This window comes from Tursiops truncatus, chromosome 14 (assembly GCF_011762595.2).
Source record: "Tursiops truncatus isolate mTurTru1 chromosome 14, mTurTru1.mat.Y, whole genome shotgun sequence".
Lineage (NCBI taxonomy): Eukaryota > Metazoa > Chordata > Mammalia > Artiodactyla > Delphinidae > Tursiops > Tursiops truncatus.
This window is the reverse complement of record NC_047047.1, coordinates 69,629,072-69,645,238: the sequence shown is the minus strand read 5'-3', so window position 1 is coordinate 69,645,238 and position 16,167 is coordinate 69,629,072. Positions and strand designations below refer to the sequence as shown.

Here is a 16,167-nt window from a genome sequence, read left to right as displayed (position 1 = left end):
CTTTCCCCTCCAAATGAACACAACCTTATGAACTGCTGTGGAAGGATATATTACTATTTTAATTATTAATATAAAACGTATATAAAGAAACTCCTTAAGTCTAGTACTATTTCCTCCAGGCCAACAGGAAAAACAACTTTGTATAATGATAATGGTTAAGTTCTCAAGAAAAAAATTAATATAGCATTTTAACAACCTACATGATCTTTAGTATGTAGTAGCAATCAGAGTATTAATTGCAAAACTGCATATCTTGAAGAGCAGTCAGAAAATGCAAATCTGCCTCTTCAGAAATAAACCTACAGGAAAAAATAAACTTCTTCAAAACTTCACAAATGAAAAACAACAATGACAAGAATGTAAGCTCCACAGGGCAGGGACTTTTGTTGGTTCTGTGCTCTGTTACATCCCCAGTGCCTAGAACAGAGCCTGGCACATAGTAGGTACTCAATAAATGCATGGTGAATGAATATTTTAACAACGAAGTTTGATTAGAAATTTAAGATATTATGGGACTTACCTGCTGGTGCAGGGGTTAGGAATCCACCTGCCAATGCAGGGGACACGGGTTTGAGCCCTGGTCCAGGAAGATCCCACATGCCGTGGAGCAGCTAAGCCCGTGCGCCACAACTACTAAGCCTGCACTCTACAGCCCGCGAGCCACAACTACTGAGCCCTCATGCCACAACTACCAAGCCCACATGCCACAACTACTGAAGCCCGCGTGCCTAGAGCGCATGCTCTGCAACAAAAGAAGCCACTGCAATGAAGAGTAGCCCCGCTCACCGCAACTAGAGAAAGCCCACGTGCAGCAATGAAGACCCAACGTAGTCAAAAATAAATTAATTAATTAATTAACTAATTTTTTTAAAAAAAAGAAATTTAAGATATTAGAAGTGCCCCGATAGACAATGGGTCAAATGGAAACAAAAAAGCTAGATAAAATTGTGCATCTTAAATTGATTCTGAAACAAAATGAATAAACCTAATTTTTCTTCTCAGTTTACAATTGGTTATTATTGGTTTAAAACATAGTCCAAGGGCCTCCCTGGTGGCACAGTGGTGGAGAATCCGCCTGCCAACGCAGGGGACACAGGTTCAATCCCTGGTCTGGGAAGATCCCACATGCTGCGGAGCAACTAAGCCCGTATGCCACAACTACTGAGCCTGTGCTCTAGAGCCCGTGAGCCACAACTACTGAGCCCATGTGCCGCAACTACTGAAGCCCGTGCTCCACCACGAGAGAAGCCACCTCAATGAGAAGCCCGCGCACCGTAACGAAGAGTAGCCCCCGCCCGCCGCAACTAGAGAAAGCCCACGCGCAGCAACGAAGATCCAACACAGCCAAAAATAAATAAATTAAAAAAAAAAAAAAACATAGCCCAAGACTTTAGTTGAAAACACCAAGTACTTGGATATATTTTAATATATAACATGTCATAATATACTTATCAAGTACTGTACCAGTCTACAGACCATAGCTTTCTCATCCCTGCTCATGATCCTTAATGTCTATTATTTTCTAATATTCTTTTAGTTGCAAGTAACAGAAAACAAACTCCAGGAAACTTAAGCAGAAAAGAGAGGAGTGGAGATTTATTAGAAGGATTCTGGGGTGGCTGATGGGCTTGAAGAACAACCAGTTCAGGGGATCTCAGGGGACTAGAAGGAAAGTCTTAGCCATCAGGACTCTGACTCTTTCTGAATGTCTGTTTCATTCTCTCAAATTTTTTCTATGAGGTTGGAATCAAGGTTGCCAGCATCAGCAGGACTCCTCCTATCTTCCTCTCCTGAGAAGAAGTTTGTTTTCCTAGATCCAATTAGAAAGATCCCAGGGAGGGATGCCAATTGGTTCAGCTTGGGTGACATTCCCATCTCTTGGGCCAATCTCTGTGACCAGGGAGGAGGGCGGGTCATAGGAGGATGTGGCAGCTCCCCTTTAGAACACGTTAGCAGTATGGAGAGGGTAGAGCAGTTCCCCAAAAGAGTGGTGGGCATTCTCAGGTGATAACGAATGTCATTCATAATGAAAATTAAAGCTCTTGTTTGAAGTTTTCAGAGATAGACCGCCTTCTGTGGGTTGGCCCTACAAGGCTTTCACTTTCAAATTTGGGTTCACAATAGTCTGTTACTTAAGGATTCTTGTTGTCCAGGGACTCGTTAGCTGAATTATTAAGTTATTCAGCCAAGATCTGCATTATTAAAATGAGATAACAATAGTTTCATTTGAATTAAAAAGGCACACATAATATTAGTATCTTTCTTTAAGAGATCAAAACACTTTCATCACAATTTAATTAAGGTTAGCCTGAGGGACCAGTGAATAAAATTTCCTCCACTTTACCCACTGTCAACTAAAGCAAGTTGTCTTATCTATGATCTCAGTTGGTAAGGAACTGGATTGGCTTCTAGACTAGCATGTTCTACATTAAGGACCAGTATCTCAACAAATAAGTGCAGCCCACAGACCGGTGTTTGGCATTTGCCTTTACTTTATAAAAATACACAACTTAAATACATATGACACTCTCTATACAAGACATAAACAGCTGTTAGATTTAACATTTTCCGTTAGTTCAACAGAAAGCAAGTATGTCAATTACTTCGTAAGAGCAAAGGGTTTCTTTAGAGACTGTGCATTCCCGGCCCAAGGGCAGACCACCCTGCAGGCCACTGAGGCAGGAAGCTCACCCAAACTGTACAACTTTCCAGCGAGTCATTTCACCAACATGGCCTTTATTGCACGGCTTCCTATTGCACTGCTTGTCAGACATAATCTAACTTACCCACACCACAAGTTGAAGCTTTCGTCTTCTCTGGAAATGCTTAATGGAAAAACCAACGTATAAACAGTATTAACTGTCTCTTACAATTGTGCTAAGTACCAATCATGAGAAATATGAACCCCTCTTCACTTTGCAAAACTTGCAATGGAAGGTGGTTAGCTGTATTTCATGGCTAAATTCCTCTGCAAAAGTTTTACAAAAACGCTGGCAGACTCAGAGTGAGCTACATGGAGTGTGGTGGAGAGGGAGTGACATCCCAGGGCCCACTGAAATTGCTTATAGGACAGGCACTGTTCCTGTCAAAGTCAATGTGCGCACGGCCCTACCCTTTCGAACTTGAGACCGAAATACCTCCCTCCCCCTCGAGATTCTGTCATTGTTCTATGAGGAACAGCTACCTCATTACTGATTCAGAGCTTACAGGGGCTGCCCACTTACTCTGGCTTTCTTCCAGAAATTTAGCTGCCTTATCTGTGGCTCATTTAGCGAACAGTGAATTATGTACTAGTTTATCTGTATAAAGAAATATTTACCAGTTGAGAATTCATTGCAAAAAAAAACTATACTAGAGTGAGTTTCCTGAGGTAAATGTGAGCCTTAAAGATGAGAGTGCGATCTACAGAGTTATAGCAATTTATCTTGGGTGGCACCACAATACCCCCAAGTCTGGACTTCACTGGGCACACATTTATGTGAAGAAATAAAATGACAATGCTGAAGTAAAAGAAATGTTGACAGTTGAGAATATCAATTCAAAAGGAGGCAGGAAAGAGGAACAGAGGAACAAAAGGAGGGTATATTTTAAAGTTCTTAGGTAGGTTGGACAATTAATTTCAAAAGCCTGCAGGTATTTCTAACAAGTTTTATAAGTGTTCAGTTTTGGTGACTCAGATGCAGAAGAAATGGCTTTTCTTGAATAATAGCTGTTCGAACTTTTTATTCTTTTTCGAAAAACATGACTTTCTATAAAAATTTTTCTAGCCATTGAAATTATTCTGCTAGTTATTACTCTCACTGATGTATTATTGTGCAATCCTAACTGGCTGAAGAATTTTAATAAGGTTGAACTACAAAGTACATATTTGCACCAAGAATTTAAATTAATGCACAGAGGTCTGTAAAATTTTGTATGAAGTTACTTTTCATTGCAGATCAGGCTTCATTACTTCTTGATATTCTACTCAAGGATTATGGAAATCAGAAAAATTCTAGGACCCTGAAGCTTAACTTTCTTTTACATAAATGAAGTCGTACATGGCCATCCTTAACATTAATAATCAAGGTGCTGGGAACTGAGTCTCAAGACCTACGAATCAAGATCAGGCTAAATTTCAACAAGTCACTCATTATATAAGGATATGAATGGAAGCACTAAAGAACTCTCTCTGCTATAACTGCTCATCTGCACCATGTAGTTGAATAAGGCGACCAATCTAGTGTTTAATAACAGTGATGAAAACTGGCACCAGGTTTTACCCAGGGCCACATACTCAGTGACCTGTCATGTCAATTTGGGCTGACACCACCATGCACAGTCCCTCATAAACATGACCCTCCTAAGTCCTGCTGTAAGAACAGATCTATGTTTAATTACTTTAGGCATGATGAAGGCCTTAAGCAAGATTTAGGCCCTGAAGAACTTTGGGCTGGAGTTCTACAGGCCCAGAGCTAAACCCCACAAGAAATCATACTCGTATCTCAACTTATAGGAAAAAAAAAGCATTCAATATCACCGAGATGAAAATTCATACTAGAAAACAATGCTCTGGTTTCCTGACGACCAGCTCAGTGCAGCGCAAGGGCAGCCACACGAAGCAAAGCTGCTCTGGAGCAGGGAAGAGCCCAGAAGGCTGCAGTGGGCTTGAATTAAACGGGAGCGGCTTTTCTTCTCCGGGGTAAGGTGAATGCTCCTTGGCGACCAATAGGAATAGCTGTTTAAAATTCACAGACAGTAGTGTTTTATATACTTTAAAGCCCCTATTAGTGCAGTCTGGTCACAGCTAAAAATCTGAGTAACATGAGAGTGATGGTGTGACGAGCCAAGCAGTGGCACTGGCTCTGTAAGCTCTGGAAGAAAGGCTGGTCCTCACACTTGACCTTCATCCATCCCTTGGATACTGAGGAAGATACTACAGCAGGAGAATGTATTTCTCTATGTGAAATTAATTTTCATAATCTGTAGCTTAAAAATATTACTAATCAGAAATTTGTAACCCAAGCAAAAGTAACAGAGGTTCTTCTCACACAGGCCTTAAGATCTCTCTGTCCACCACCCGAAGGATCCACACTTGTCTCTGGTCAGCCAGGCCCAGGTGAAGGCTGCACAGGAGGATGGAGGAGTCAAGAGCCGGAAGGCACGGATTCAAGAAAAGAGAAATGGCGGCAGATGTGGACAGGAAGAGAAGAGGGAAGAGAGAGGGAACTAACACTGATGAGGAAGTGAAGAGGAGACCCGGCACCCCTGCCTTTCCCACCTGCTGTGATGCAGAACGTAATGTAGAAACAAAGAAGGCACAAGCCTCATATGGAGGCTCTCCTAGGGCATCAAACATGCCCGAGCCAGGCCAGCCGTGCCCTCTAGGCATGTGTGCTCAATCTAGTGTGACCTGCAGGCACTACTGTCTTGGAGTCTGACTCCTGATTCCTAGGCGATGATGCTCCCTAGAGCTACCAGCACCCACTTCCACGGCCAGGGAGAGGCCTCAGATTCAGGGGCAGGACTAGCAGCAGCCAGTGTACCAGAACTTGCGGCCGCCGTCACTGTCTTTGCTCTCTTAGGACTGGCTGGTCTCTCCCCCTGGTGGCTGGAGAAGGGGAACAGAGTGAACGTCACAAAAGGGCTGCTCAGTTCAGAACTGTATCACCTCGTTTCACTTCCAAAGGGCTGCCAAGAGTTCATTAACTATAGATTGATGCTTAAAATACTACCTAAGAAACTCACTGTAAAAGGGGCAACTTGCTTGTGAGGTCACCACACTTTCAGGGATTCTGCTATGTCTGCTTCCATTTTTGTTTTCTTCTCTGATGATGAATTTTTTTAAAAAGAAAAGGTGAAAGGATCCTCCTATCCTCCTTCCAGAAACCTCATGGGCTTTCCTGAGCAAACTGCCTAAGGGATGCTACACTGACAGAGCTAACAAACTCATGAGAAAAAATTCTTACATCATTCAGAAGTAGGAAATAAATGGTAGTGTATAAGTGGTGCTTGGTTCTCTTCACTTCATCTCTGCAAAATGTCTATGGCATGGTAACAGGCACCCGAATTACTGATTTACAAATGACAGCACATGAGTGAAAAGAGCTGTAAGATTTTGTGGAGGAAAAACCCATGTTGGCTACTTTACCTCTAGGGAAAGTCTGTTTGGACTCGAGGCCCACACTTGTCTTTTTTTTTCTACTTTCTATTTGATGTTTTTCAGGAGGGCTGTTCGGGCATTCACAACGGCTTTGAAGGCATCTTCACTACCAGGTGCTACACACTTGTCAGGGTGAAGCAGCACAGCAAGTTTCCGATATGCTTTATTGACTTCATCTCTACGAGGAAAAGCAAAGCTCTATGTCAGTATCGAGGTCAGCCCCCACCCTCCACCCACTGCATTTTAGCTGTTTGGATATCATAACATCTCTTACAGTAAGCATATCCCAAATAAATGTTACCCTTTCTCAAAGGCAGGACTAAAGGACTAGGAAACAAACAATGCACAAATAATATGTAACATTCAAGTAGAAAAATATACAATGCAAAGTGAGTACACAAACAAACATGATCAGATGAAAACAGTACTCGGCACTTCACAGGCACTCGGCATTTGCCGACGGAAGCAATGAGGACAGGGGCCATCAGGGCAGGCCCCCTGGAGGAGGGTTCTGGAAGAAGGTTGGGTTCAGGGATTGACACAGTGGTGGGGAATACAGAGCAGCAGGGAGAGAACTGGCAGAGGCCAGGAAGGGAGCCGGAGCCTGCATGCAGTTCCAGGAGGAAACTGCACTGGGAAGTAACAAGAAACAAAGTTGGCCAGGGAGCAGGGGTCAGTAAGTGAAGGGCCTTGAAGGCAAAACAACAAAAAAGTTGGATTTTTAACAGTAGGTGTTTCATGACAAAATGGTGCTGGGAAAGCTGTTTTTGGAAGTTAGGAGACAGGTAGGAGGTTGTTACAATAACCCAAGCATGAATACAAGGGTTTAGATTAAGGTGTTTGTGGAAGCCAACAAGGGAAGGCAAAAGAGATAACAGAAACAAAGTCCTGTGAACAGATGATGAGATGATGATAGAAGCAGATGATGAGCTGGGTATAGGGGTGGAGAAGACATGAGAAAAAGGGCTGAAATGAGTTCCAGGGTCATGGGGACTCTAAGGCCTCGGGGAGGATGGTGGCACCGCTGACCAAGAAAGAGCCACTGGAAAGGGGTACCTGAGAGTGTGAGCTCCCTGAGACCAAAGAAGAAACAAGAGAGAATGTACCGTTATCTAGAGAGGAAAGGAGCAGTACGATCAGTGTTTCACCAAAGACCAGGAAGCCCCAGGAGAGACCGCTAAGGAGCAGGGACTGCTGCGGGTGGGGGCTGGAGACCACCGGGCCCTGCAATTCTCCCCGCTCTTCATATCCTCAGGTGTCAGGCCTCTGAGAGGCTTTCAAGTGCCCAGCCACTCCCCTGGTCAGAGTCTGGCTCTGTCTCTACCAGATGGTTTTATTTCCCACTTCCCTTTTGAATTCCTTTTGTAATTCAAGGTTCTTGTTAACTTACAAGCCTGGATTTGGTGCTTCCCCAAATCTCCTTTATTCTTTATCAGAAGGACTTCTAGTCTGGCTCGTCAAATCAGGGAGATGGTCTTTGATATCTTGGATGTGATATCTGATCATGTTTGTTTGTATACTCACTTTGCATTGTATATTTTTCTACTTGAACGTTACATATTATATGTGATATCTTACATGTCAGCTTGGGGAGACTGAGGTCATAGGGCTATGTTAACAGCTGTCCATGTCGTAGGCATACGTTCTAAGGCTTTTTCTGCTTTCTGATCTTAGGGGAGTCCTTCTGAATGTTCTTGTTTTACCTTGCATGTAGCTTTTCTACATAGATAATTTCGATATTAGCTAATAAGAATCACATTCTTCCTAAAAGACTCTCTGTCCTTGAGGCAGTAACAGCATCCTCTCTCTTTCCCATGAGTGGGTCTTGGGTTGGGCCCCTCTAGCCACTCTGTTGCCCGAGGAAACATGTCCATATGGGGTTAGTGGTTAGGCCTGATACCTTTCAAGAATTCTGGATAGCAGGAGAAACTTTCAAGGAAAATTTTAGAGAAACAAGACTGAGACAGGTGTGTAAAAAATATATTAATTCTACTGAAGATTTTTCTTAAAATTCAAGAATAGTAAACATAGCACTGAACAAACATTAAAACTCTCTATAACTTAAAAAAATGTTTTTAGGGAATTCCCTGGCAGTCTAGTGGTTAAGACTCCATGCTTCCATTGCAGGGGGCACAGGTTCGATCCCTGGCCGGGGAACTAAGATCCCGCATGCCGCACGGCATGGCCAAAAAATAAAATAAAGGTGTATTTAAAAGATAAAATAAAATAAGTGTTTTTAGGTTTTGCCCAAACGTGCTCATGCCATACAAATTAGTTTGATAGACCCAGAGGAACAAAGGTAAGAAAAGAACATGTTATATTGGTTAAGGATATGGAAATTATGGAGGTCCTGTACATTTTGGGAGATTCCAGTTAACCACAATGAATAAGTAAGAAACCAAAAGTTTCTTTTTTCCTAATGATTATTGTTCTAAGTTAATTAGTAAGTAATAGTTTCTTAGTTATAGAGCCAATATCCCTTGGAGATGAAATGGAAGAATTTAGGATGTGACTATGGAAGTCTAAAAAGACATTTAAAAGCCACCAATTAATTTTGTGCTCTGAGGTCATCTGAATTCCTTCAGGTGTTTAACAGCTCCTCAGTAATGCCTGGCAAGTCCAGGGAGACCAATAACTGTCTCCCTTTTCCCCTCCCCTCTTTCCTTCTGGACTCAAAGATATGCTATGAGACCAAAATGGAGGAGATACTTAATGCTGTTGACGCTGACAAGGCGATCTCAAGAGCTACTTTTTCTTTTGTGGGAATCAAGGTGAAAAAGTAGAAAGGGGAGGAAAGCTATAGTGCAAAATAAAAAGGTCTGAGAACTCTAATAATACGTATAGTAACAGTATTATTATAGCATTAAAAGTTATATAACAATTGAAAGTTGTTAAGAGAGTAGATTCCAAGAGTTCTAATCACAAGGAAAAAACATTTTTTTTGGTATCGATATGAGATGGCAGATGTTAATTAAACTTACTGTGGTCATCATTTCACAATATATGTAAGTCAAATCATTATGCTGTACACCTTAAACTCATACAGTACTGTATATCATTTATATTTCAATAAAACTGGGGGGAAAAGTTATATAATCATGCTGGATAATGATTTATTCTTTCACAAAGAGTAGTGATTGTATTTCCTTTTCTCCCAAATAATTATTTTGTTTTTTGTTTTTTGTTTTTTTACACAGCCCTCTCACTGTTGTGGCCTCTCCCGTTGCGGAGCACAGGCTCCGGACGTGCAGGCTCAGCGGCCATGGCTCACGGGCCTAGCCGCTCCGTGGCATATGGGATCTTCCCGGGCCGGGGCACGAACCCGTGTCCCCTGCATCAGCAGGCGGACTCTCAACCACTGCGCCAGCAGGGAAGCCCCCAAATAATTATTTTGGATAAAATAAAATAATTTAATATCAACACACACAGACGAGGAACTAGCAGGATTTTTGACAGAGATAGAAAGAAACAGAGACAGGCAGACACACAGTGCTCAGGGTCAAGAACCAATTCTACCACTAACTCCTGAGGTCCTTGACTCTGTTTTTAGTCTCACTGAGTCCCAGTTTTCCCACCTATGAAAAGAAATATTTGGACAGGTTGATTGCTAACATTCTTTCCTTCTCTAAAATTCTATGATTTAAGAATTCTCTTTTTTTTTTTCTTTTGAGGTTACATTAGCTTCAAGGCTCTTAGTCAACAAAAGCAGAGCATATAATTTCAGAAGGTACTTATATAATATACAAACCACATAGTTCCCACATTAAGCAGTTGTGCCCTCTGTTTTCTCCCTTTGGTATTCACTTAATTCAGTGAAGGAGCATTATTAAGTAATCTAAGATATTTCCACACATCTTCATATTTCTAGCCAATTACAAGAAGATATCGCACTATAATTCCGATGATTGAGTCTTTTTCTATAACAGAAGGCAGCACTAATATCTGAGAGCACTGCTTACCTTGAGGCCCCAGGTTTGACTCCCAACATGTCCCAACTATCTTTACTATTTCGAATTCTGCGAATGCTGTCTGCTTGTTCTTTGGTGAAACTAGCACTGCTATTTGTGATAGGACGTTTCCCGCCGTTTTCACATAAATCAACTATGGATACATAAAAGGTCTGCAAAAAGAAAACACATCCCAGAGGAGAACTGATTTTGAGAAAATAGGAATTCCTTCTAACCATCAACTTAAAGAATTTTAATATATTCCAGTAACTTAAAATTCACAATAAAGCAAATGTACTTTGGAAGATTTTTTTCTTTCATACTATACATACATATATGTGTGTGTGTATATATATATATATCTATATATATATATATTTAAGCACACAGTAAGGATAAGGAATAAAATTTCAATGGCTTATAATCCTACTCTCAGATAACCACACTTGAAATTAAAAACTAGTACATGAATATTGTTAGAAAAATTCAAATAGTAGGAAAAAGTGTAAAATGAAAACTGTCTCCCTACTCCTCAAGTTCCTCTCCTTGAGGTAACCATTGTTAATATATTATTTCAGTATCCTTCCAGAATAATTTTCTATCAGTACCCAGTCCATACACACATCCAAACCCTAAGCATTTACATAAAAGAGAGCAGATTAAACACACTGCTTAGCACCTTGCACTTTTTTTTCACATAATAATACATCTTGGAACCTTTCTCTAGCTGCATATAGACACTTTCTTCCTTCTTTCGTCTAGGCTTTTTCTTTTACATCTTTATTGGAGTATAACTGCTTTACAATGTTGTGTTAGTCTCTGCTGTATAATAAAGTGAATCGGCTATATGTATACATATATCCCCATATCCCCTCCCTCTTGCGTCTCCCTTCCACTCTCCCTGTCCCACTCCTATAGATGGTCACCAAGCACCGAGCTGGTATCCCTGTGCTATGCGGCTGCCTCCCACTAGCTATCTATTTTACATTTGGTAGTGTATATATGTCAGTGCCACTCTCTCACCTCGTCCCAGCTTACCCTCCCCTCCCCAATTCCTCCTTTTAGATGACAGTTCAGTATTCTACTGTGTGACTTACCATAATTTATTTAACCAACTCCCTATTCTTGGACAGGTCAATTGTTTCTAGGTTTTTTCACAAACAGTGCTTTAGTGAATATTTTTTTATGTGTATATATCTCTGCACACTTGTGGGAATACTGCTTTTGGATAAATTCCTAAAAGAATAACTACTGAATAAAAGTGTACGTGCATTTTACTTTTTGACTTTGACAACTTTCATACAAAAAGGCTACACCAGTTTATACTCCCATCACTGTGTATGGGAGTGCCTATTTCCCCACACCCTTGTCAACATTGGGCATTATCATACATCTTCACTTTTGCCAAGCTGATGTGTATCTCACAGTTTTTATTTCATTTCTTTAATTATAAGCGAAATTGAGTATCTTTTCATTTGCTTATCAGTCTTTTCTTGTTCTGTAAACTGTTCATATTCTTTTCCTATTTTTATAATGTTTTTCAAAGTGAAAACTATTTTTGATCCTGCTCATATTTCATGCTCTATGCACTATTATTGTTGTTGAATAACTTCACTCAAAAGACTAATTTAATACACTATGGCTGCTTTTAAATTGACTTATCTCCTCATCCCTCCATTTCTTTTTTAATCTCTTCCTCTTTTTTTTCCAGATATTTCTATAGTGCCTATTATCATCTAAAACTTTTATCCTTCTCTTTGACTCCTCTTTCTTATCTCCAGTATTAGCTAATCAATTTGGCAACCTAAACAAGAAGCCTTGACATGTGAAAAGGGGTGTCAAAGGAAAGGTCGTTAGATACCAAGACAAGAGAAGTGTTAACTTAGTTTTAGTCTATCTTAATACTGCTCTGTGTTAACAGTGTAAGATAAAACCAAGTTCCTTCCTGACATAAAGTGTCTATTAAATATATAGGAAACAAAGAAAGTATTGATTAAATTGAACCAGCAGGAATGCACGACTTCTAAGTACTCACAGAATAGTTTATTATACTCTGTTACCCTTTTTTTTTTAAAGACTATCCATTAGTTCTACCCAAGATTAATCTAAAAAAATAAAAGCAACCTAAAAGGGATCATAGTTCACAAATGTTTGCTTGGGTTACGTATCAATAAGGTTTTCTTCTAGTCTGTAAGTTAACCTAAAATATAAACACTCACAGATTTCTGAGGGCACAAGCATTTACTCATAACACGTAATGTTATAGAAGGCTAGCTGTGGTGATACAGAGAATGCTAGAACTGAAGTCAAAAGTCTGTTCAAATTCCTTGTCTGAGTGCCAGCCATGTTGGAGTACTGGGTACTGGACTGAACCTCCTGCCATAAACTACTATAAAAGTGAACAAATATATGAGGTAACTCTTTTCAGGTAGTGGACAACAGCAAGTGCAAGACTGCTCCTTGGTCTTCTACCTGGAGTCCATTTCCTGACCCTGTCACAGAAAGCCAGAGTCTGAGCAGACACAAAGTCCCATTGAGCTAAGGAGGTAGAGGTGAGAGCTTGAGGATGCTGAAGTGGCTAGAATCTGTGGAGCAGGGCCTCGGATAGGAGGGAATTGTGCAGGGTTGGGCCCCAGAAGTCCACGTGAGGGCTCCCTACTAGTTTGTAGCTGAGGGCTAGGCTATTAATACATAGGATGAGATCACCTGAGGCTTATCAGATAATAGCTACTAAGGGGTTGAGAACAGAACTGGCTAGTGGTGGGAACTGACTACTAAGGGGAAGAGCCATCCTGGGGACACCAGAATTTGGCCTTGTCAGAGGAGAGAGACTGCCTTAACATCTCATTAATACCCCTAGCATCTAGCTGAGACACCACAGAAAGGCTTTGCCTTAGGAGTTAGATTCATTCTAACAAAACCTAAAACCAAGAACGACAAGATCTGCAAGGGGGACAGAATTTGCAGGCTGAGTCCTGCCAAATTAGAAGGGCTTGGGAAACACTTTGGGTTTCCTTCAGATCCTTGCTATTAAAGCAAAAAGTCAAACCTGCACAAGTTCAATGTAATCTGCCAATAACTGAACTGCCTGCTGAAACAAAACCAACATTCTTCTGAGGCAAATAAACAAATGTAGAGTCTCTATAATGTATTGTCTACAATGTCTGGTGTTAAATCAAAAATCACTACTCATACAAAGAAACAACAATGTGATCCACAGTCAAGAAAAAAGCAGTCCATAGAAACTGAACCCAAGATGGCTCAGATATTGGACAAAGACTGTAAAGCTGCTATTATCACTATTGCAAAGAGATAAAGAAAAATATGTTCAAAATGAGTAAATAGAGAATCTCAGCAAAGAACTGGAACTACACAAAAGAACCAAATGCAAATTCTACAACTGAAAAGTAGTGAATTGAAAACTTCACTTGGTAGATTTAACAGCAGATTGAAATCAGATCAATAGAGACTATGCAATTTGAAAAACAGAGGAAAATGGAAGAAAAATAAACAGTCTCAAGGACTATGGGAAAAAACAAAATGGTCTAATATATACGTAATTGGAGTCCCAGAAGGAAAAGAGAGTGAAAATAGGGCCAAAAAAAATTGGAAGAAATAACGGTTTAAAAAAAAACTTCCCATATTTGATGAAAAACACCTGCTTACCAATCCAAGAAAATCAACAAACCCCAAGTAGGATAAATATAGAGAACCACACCTAGGCACATAGCACAACTGCTGAAAATCAAAGATAAACTCTTGAAAGTAGCTGGAGGAAAAAAAGGACACATTATATATAAAGGAATAAGAGTAGGAACAGGTGCTAACATCTCATGGGACACAACAGAGGCCAGAAGAGAATGAACCAGTGTCTTCAAAGCGCTGAAAGAAAGTTAATCTCTAACAGTTATTTACACCTCTTGGACAAATCACTACTACTCTTTGATGTCCTCATATCTGAAATGAGAATGATACCTGCCACACATTGTTAAGAGTCTCATATGAGTGAAGCATGTAAACTTCTCCAGAAGTTTAATTGGTTAATTTAATTTAAATGGTTAAGTATCATGATTGCATACATATAGGTACAAACTATGTACCTATATAGTCTATGTATTCAAAAGAATAGAAAAGTGGCAAACCAATATCAATCTTATCTGGTCTTGAAATAGACGCTACTGATGCCCAATTCAGCCTGTCAGCCAAGGATAAAACCTGTCTTCTAGTAGAAGGGGTGACATCTTGTTAGAAGGAAATTCAGCACAAAAGATTAAATAAAATCCCACTTGATAATTAAGAACAACTCTTTATAGTATAGCTACATTATTTGAAATGCTAAAAATTCCCAAAATATCAGATATATTCATAAGAAAAAATGCATTATTCATGCCACCACTTACTTTCGAATGTATCTATAATTAAGAGTTGACTGAACTTCCCTGGTGGCATAGTGGTTAGGAATCTGCCTGCCAGCCTTTCTCACCTTCTGAGATGGCCCACACTCTATCTATGAAGTGTGTTTCTCCCAAGGCCACTCTCACCTTCTGAGATGGCCCACACTCTGTCTGTGGAGAGTGCTTCTCTCTAAATAAATCTACTTTAGGACTTCCCTGGTGGCGCAGTGGTTAAGAATATGCCTGCCAATGCAGGGGACGTGGGTTCGATCCCTAGTGCGGGAATATCCCACATGCTGCGGAGCAACTAAGCCTGTGCGCCACAACTACTGAGCCTGCACTCTAGAACCTGCGAGCCACAACTACTGAAGCCCGCACGCCCTAGAGCCCGCGAGCCGCAACTACTGAGCCCACGTGCAGCAACTACTGAAGCCCATGTGCTCTAGGGCCCGCGTGCCACAACTACTGACCCTGTGTGCTGCAACTACTGAAGCCTGCACACCTAGAGCCCATGCTCTGCAACAAGAGAAGCCACCACAATGAGAAGCCTGCGCACCGCAACGAAGAGTAACCCCCACTTGCTACAACTAGAGAAAGCCTGCGCACAGCAATGAAGGCCCAACGCAGTCCAAAAATAAATAAATAAATAAATAAATAAAATCCACTTCTTACCTAAAAAAAAAAAGAATCTGCTTGCCAATGCAGGGGACATGGGTTTGAGCCCTGGTCCGGGAAGATTCCACATGCCATGAAGCAACTAAGCCCCTGCGCCACTACTGAGCCTGCGCTCTAGAGCCCACAAGCCACAACTACTGAAGCCCGCATGCCTAGAGCCCGTGCTCCACAAGAGAAGCTACCGCAATAAGAAGCCCAAGCACCTCAAAGAGTAGTCCCCACTCACCACAACTACAGAAAGCCCGCACGTAGCAACAAAGACCCAAAGCAGCCAAAAATTAATTCCTTTTTTTAAAAAGAAAAAAAATCTTTTTTAAAAAAGGAGTTGACTATAATTTGTTGTTTAGGTAGTCTCCCCCCTTAAAATTATTCTAGATTATTAAATTCTAAAAAATGACCATTTATTCAGGTTGCCATGTTAGTCCATCCTTCTATTGCCTACGTGATCGGTGAGACCGAACTTTTACGTATGAGAGGCTGGATTCTGCAATGATAGTCTCCTGGTCTCTAACTGTACCCCCATGGGCTACGATATAGGATTATATTAGCTATGGCAAGGCAATTTTGCCAAAGTAATGCCTTCATCTGATTATGCATACAAATGTAACCAAAGGTGGTTTTAAAGAAAATCTTTGTCCCATTTAAGTAAGTATATAGTAAGTGTTGTTAAACTTGATGATCATCAGGATCACCTATAGAGATTTTTCAAAATACAGGTTCCTCGGCTCCATCAAAACATTAAGCTTCCGGTAGGTGTGGAGCCCAGCAATTTGTATTTTGAAGAATTTCCCCAGTAATTCTGATGAGCAGCCAGATCTGGTCTAAAACAGACAGCAGACAAATATCACACATACACACACACTCATTCTCTCCCTCTCTCTCCCATTCTTTCTTTCTTACTAGCTTCGGAAAAGAAAGCTTATTCTAATGAGAAATTCCTATTACTATTTTGCTTCTCATAATTTACACTAAAATTTGGTATGGTCAGCCTTGACACAAACTCTAAAAC

General features: G+C 40.7%; 1 protein-coding gene across 5 annotated transcripts in view; it reads right to left on the bottom strand.

Annotated features, from left to right (window-relative positions):
- Positions 1-905: 905 nt before the first annotated feature.
- The window catches only part of DNAJC27 (DnaJ heat shock protein family (Hsp40) member C27), a 40,857-nt gene continuing 25,595 nt past the window's right edge, over positions 906-16,167 (bottom strand). For 3 of the 5 annotated variants that reach the window (XM_004328515.4, XM_019943259.3, XM_073791562.1), the window contains 2 exons: positions 10,102-10,262; positions 2,473-6,320 (listed from right to left, as the gene is read on the bottom strand). In XM_004328515.4, the coding sequence (XP_004328563.1) occupies positions 6,188-6,320; positions 10,102-10,262 (294 nt within the window). In that variant the 3' untranslated portion in view covers positions 2,473-6,187. Of the gene's footprint in view, positions 2,193-2,472; positions 6,321-10,101; positions 10,263-16,167 lie in introns of those variants that run through there. The other 2 variants (XR_012325790.1, XM_004328516.4) reach the window with 2 other exon arrangements.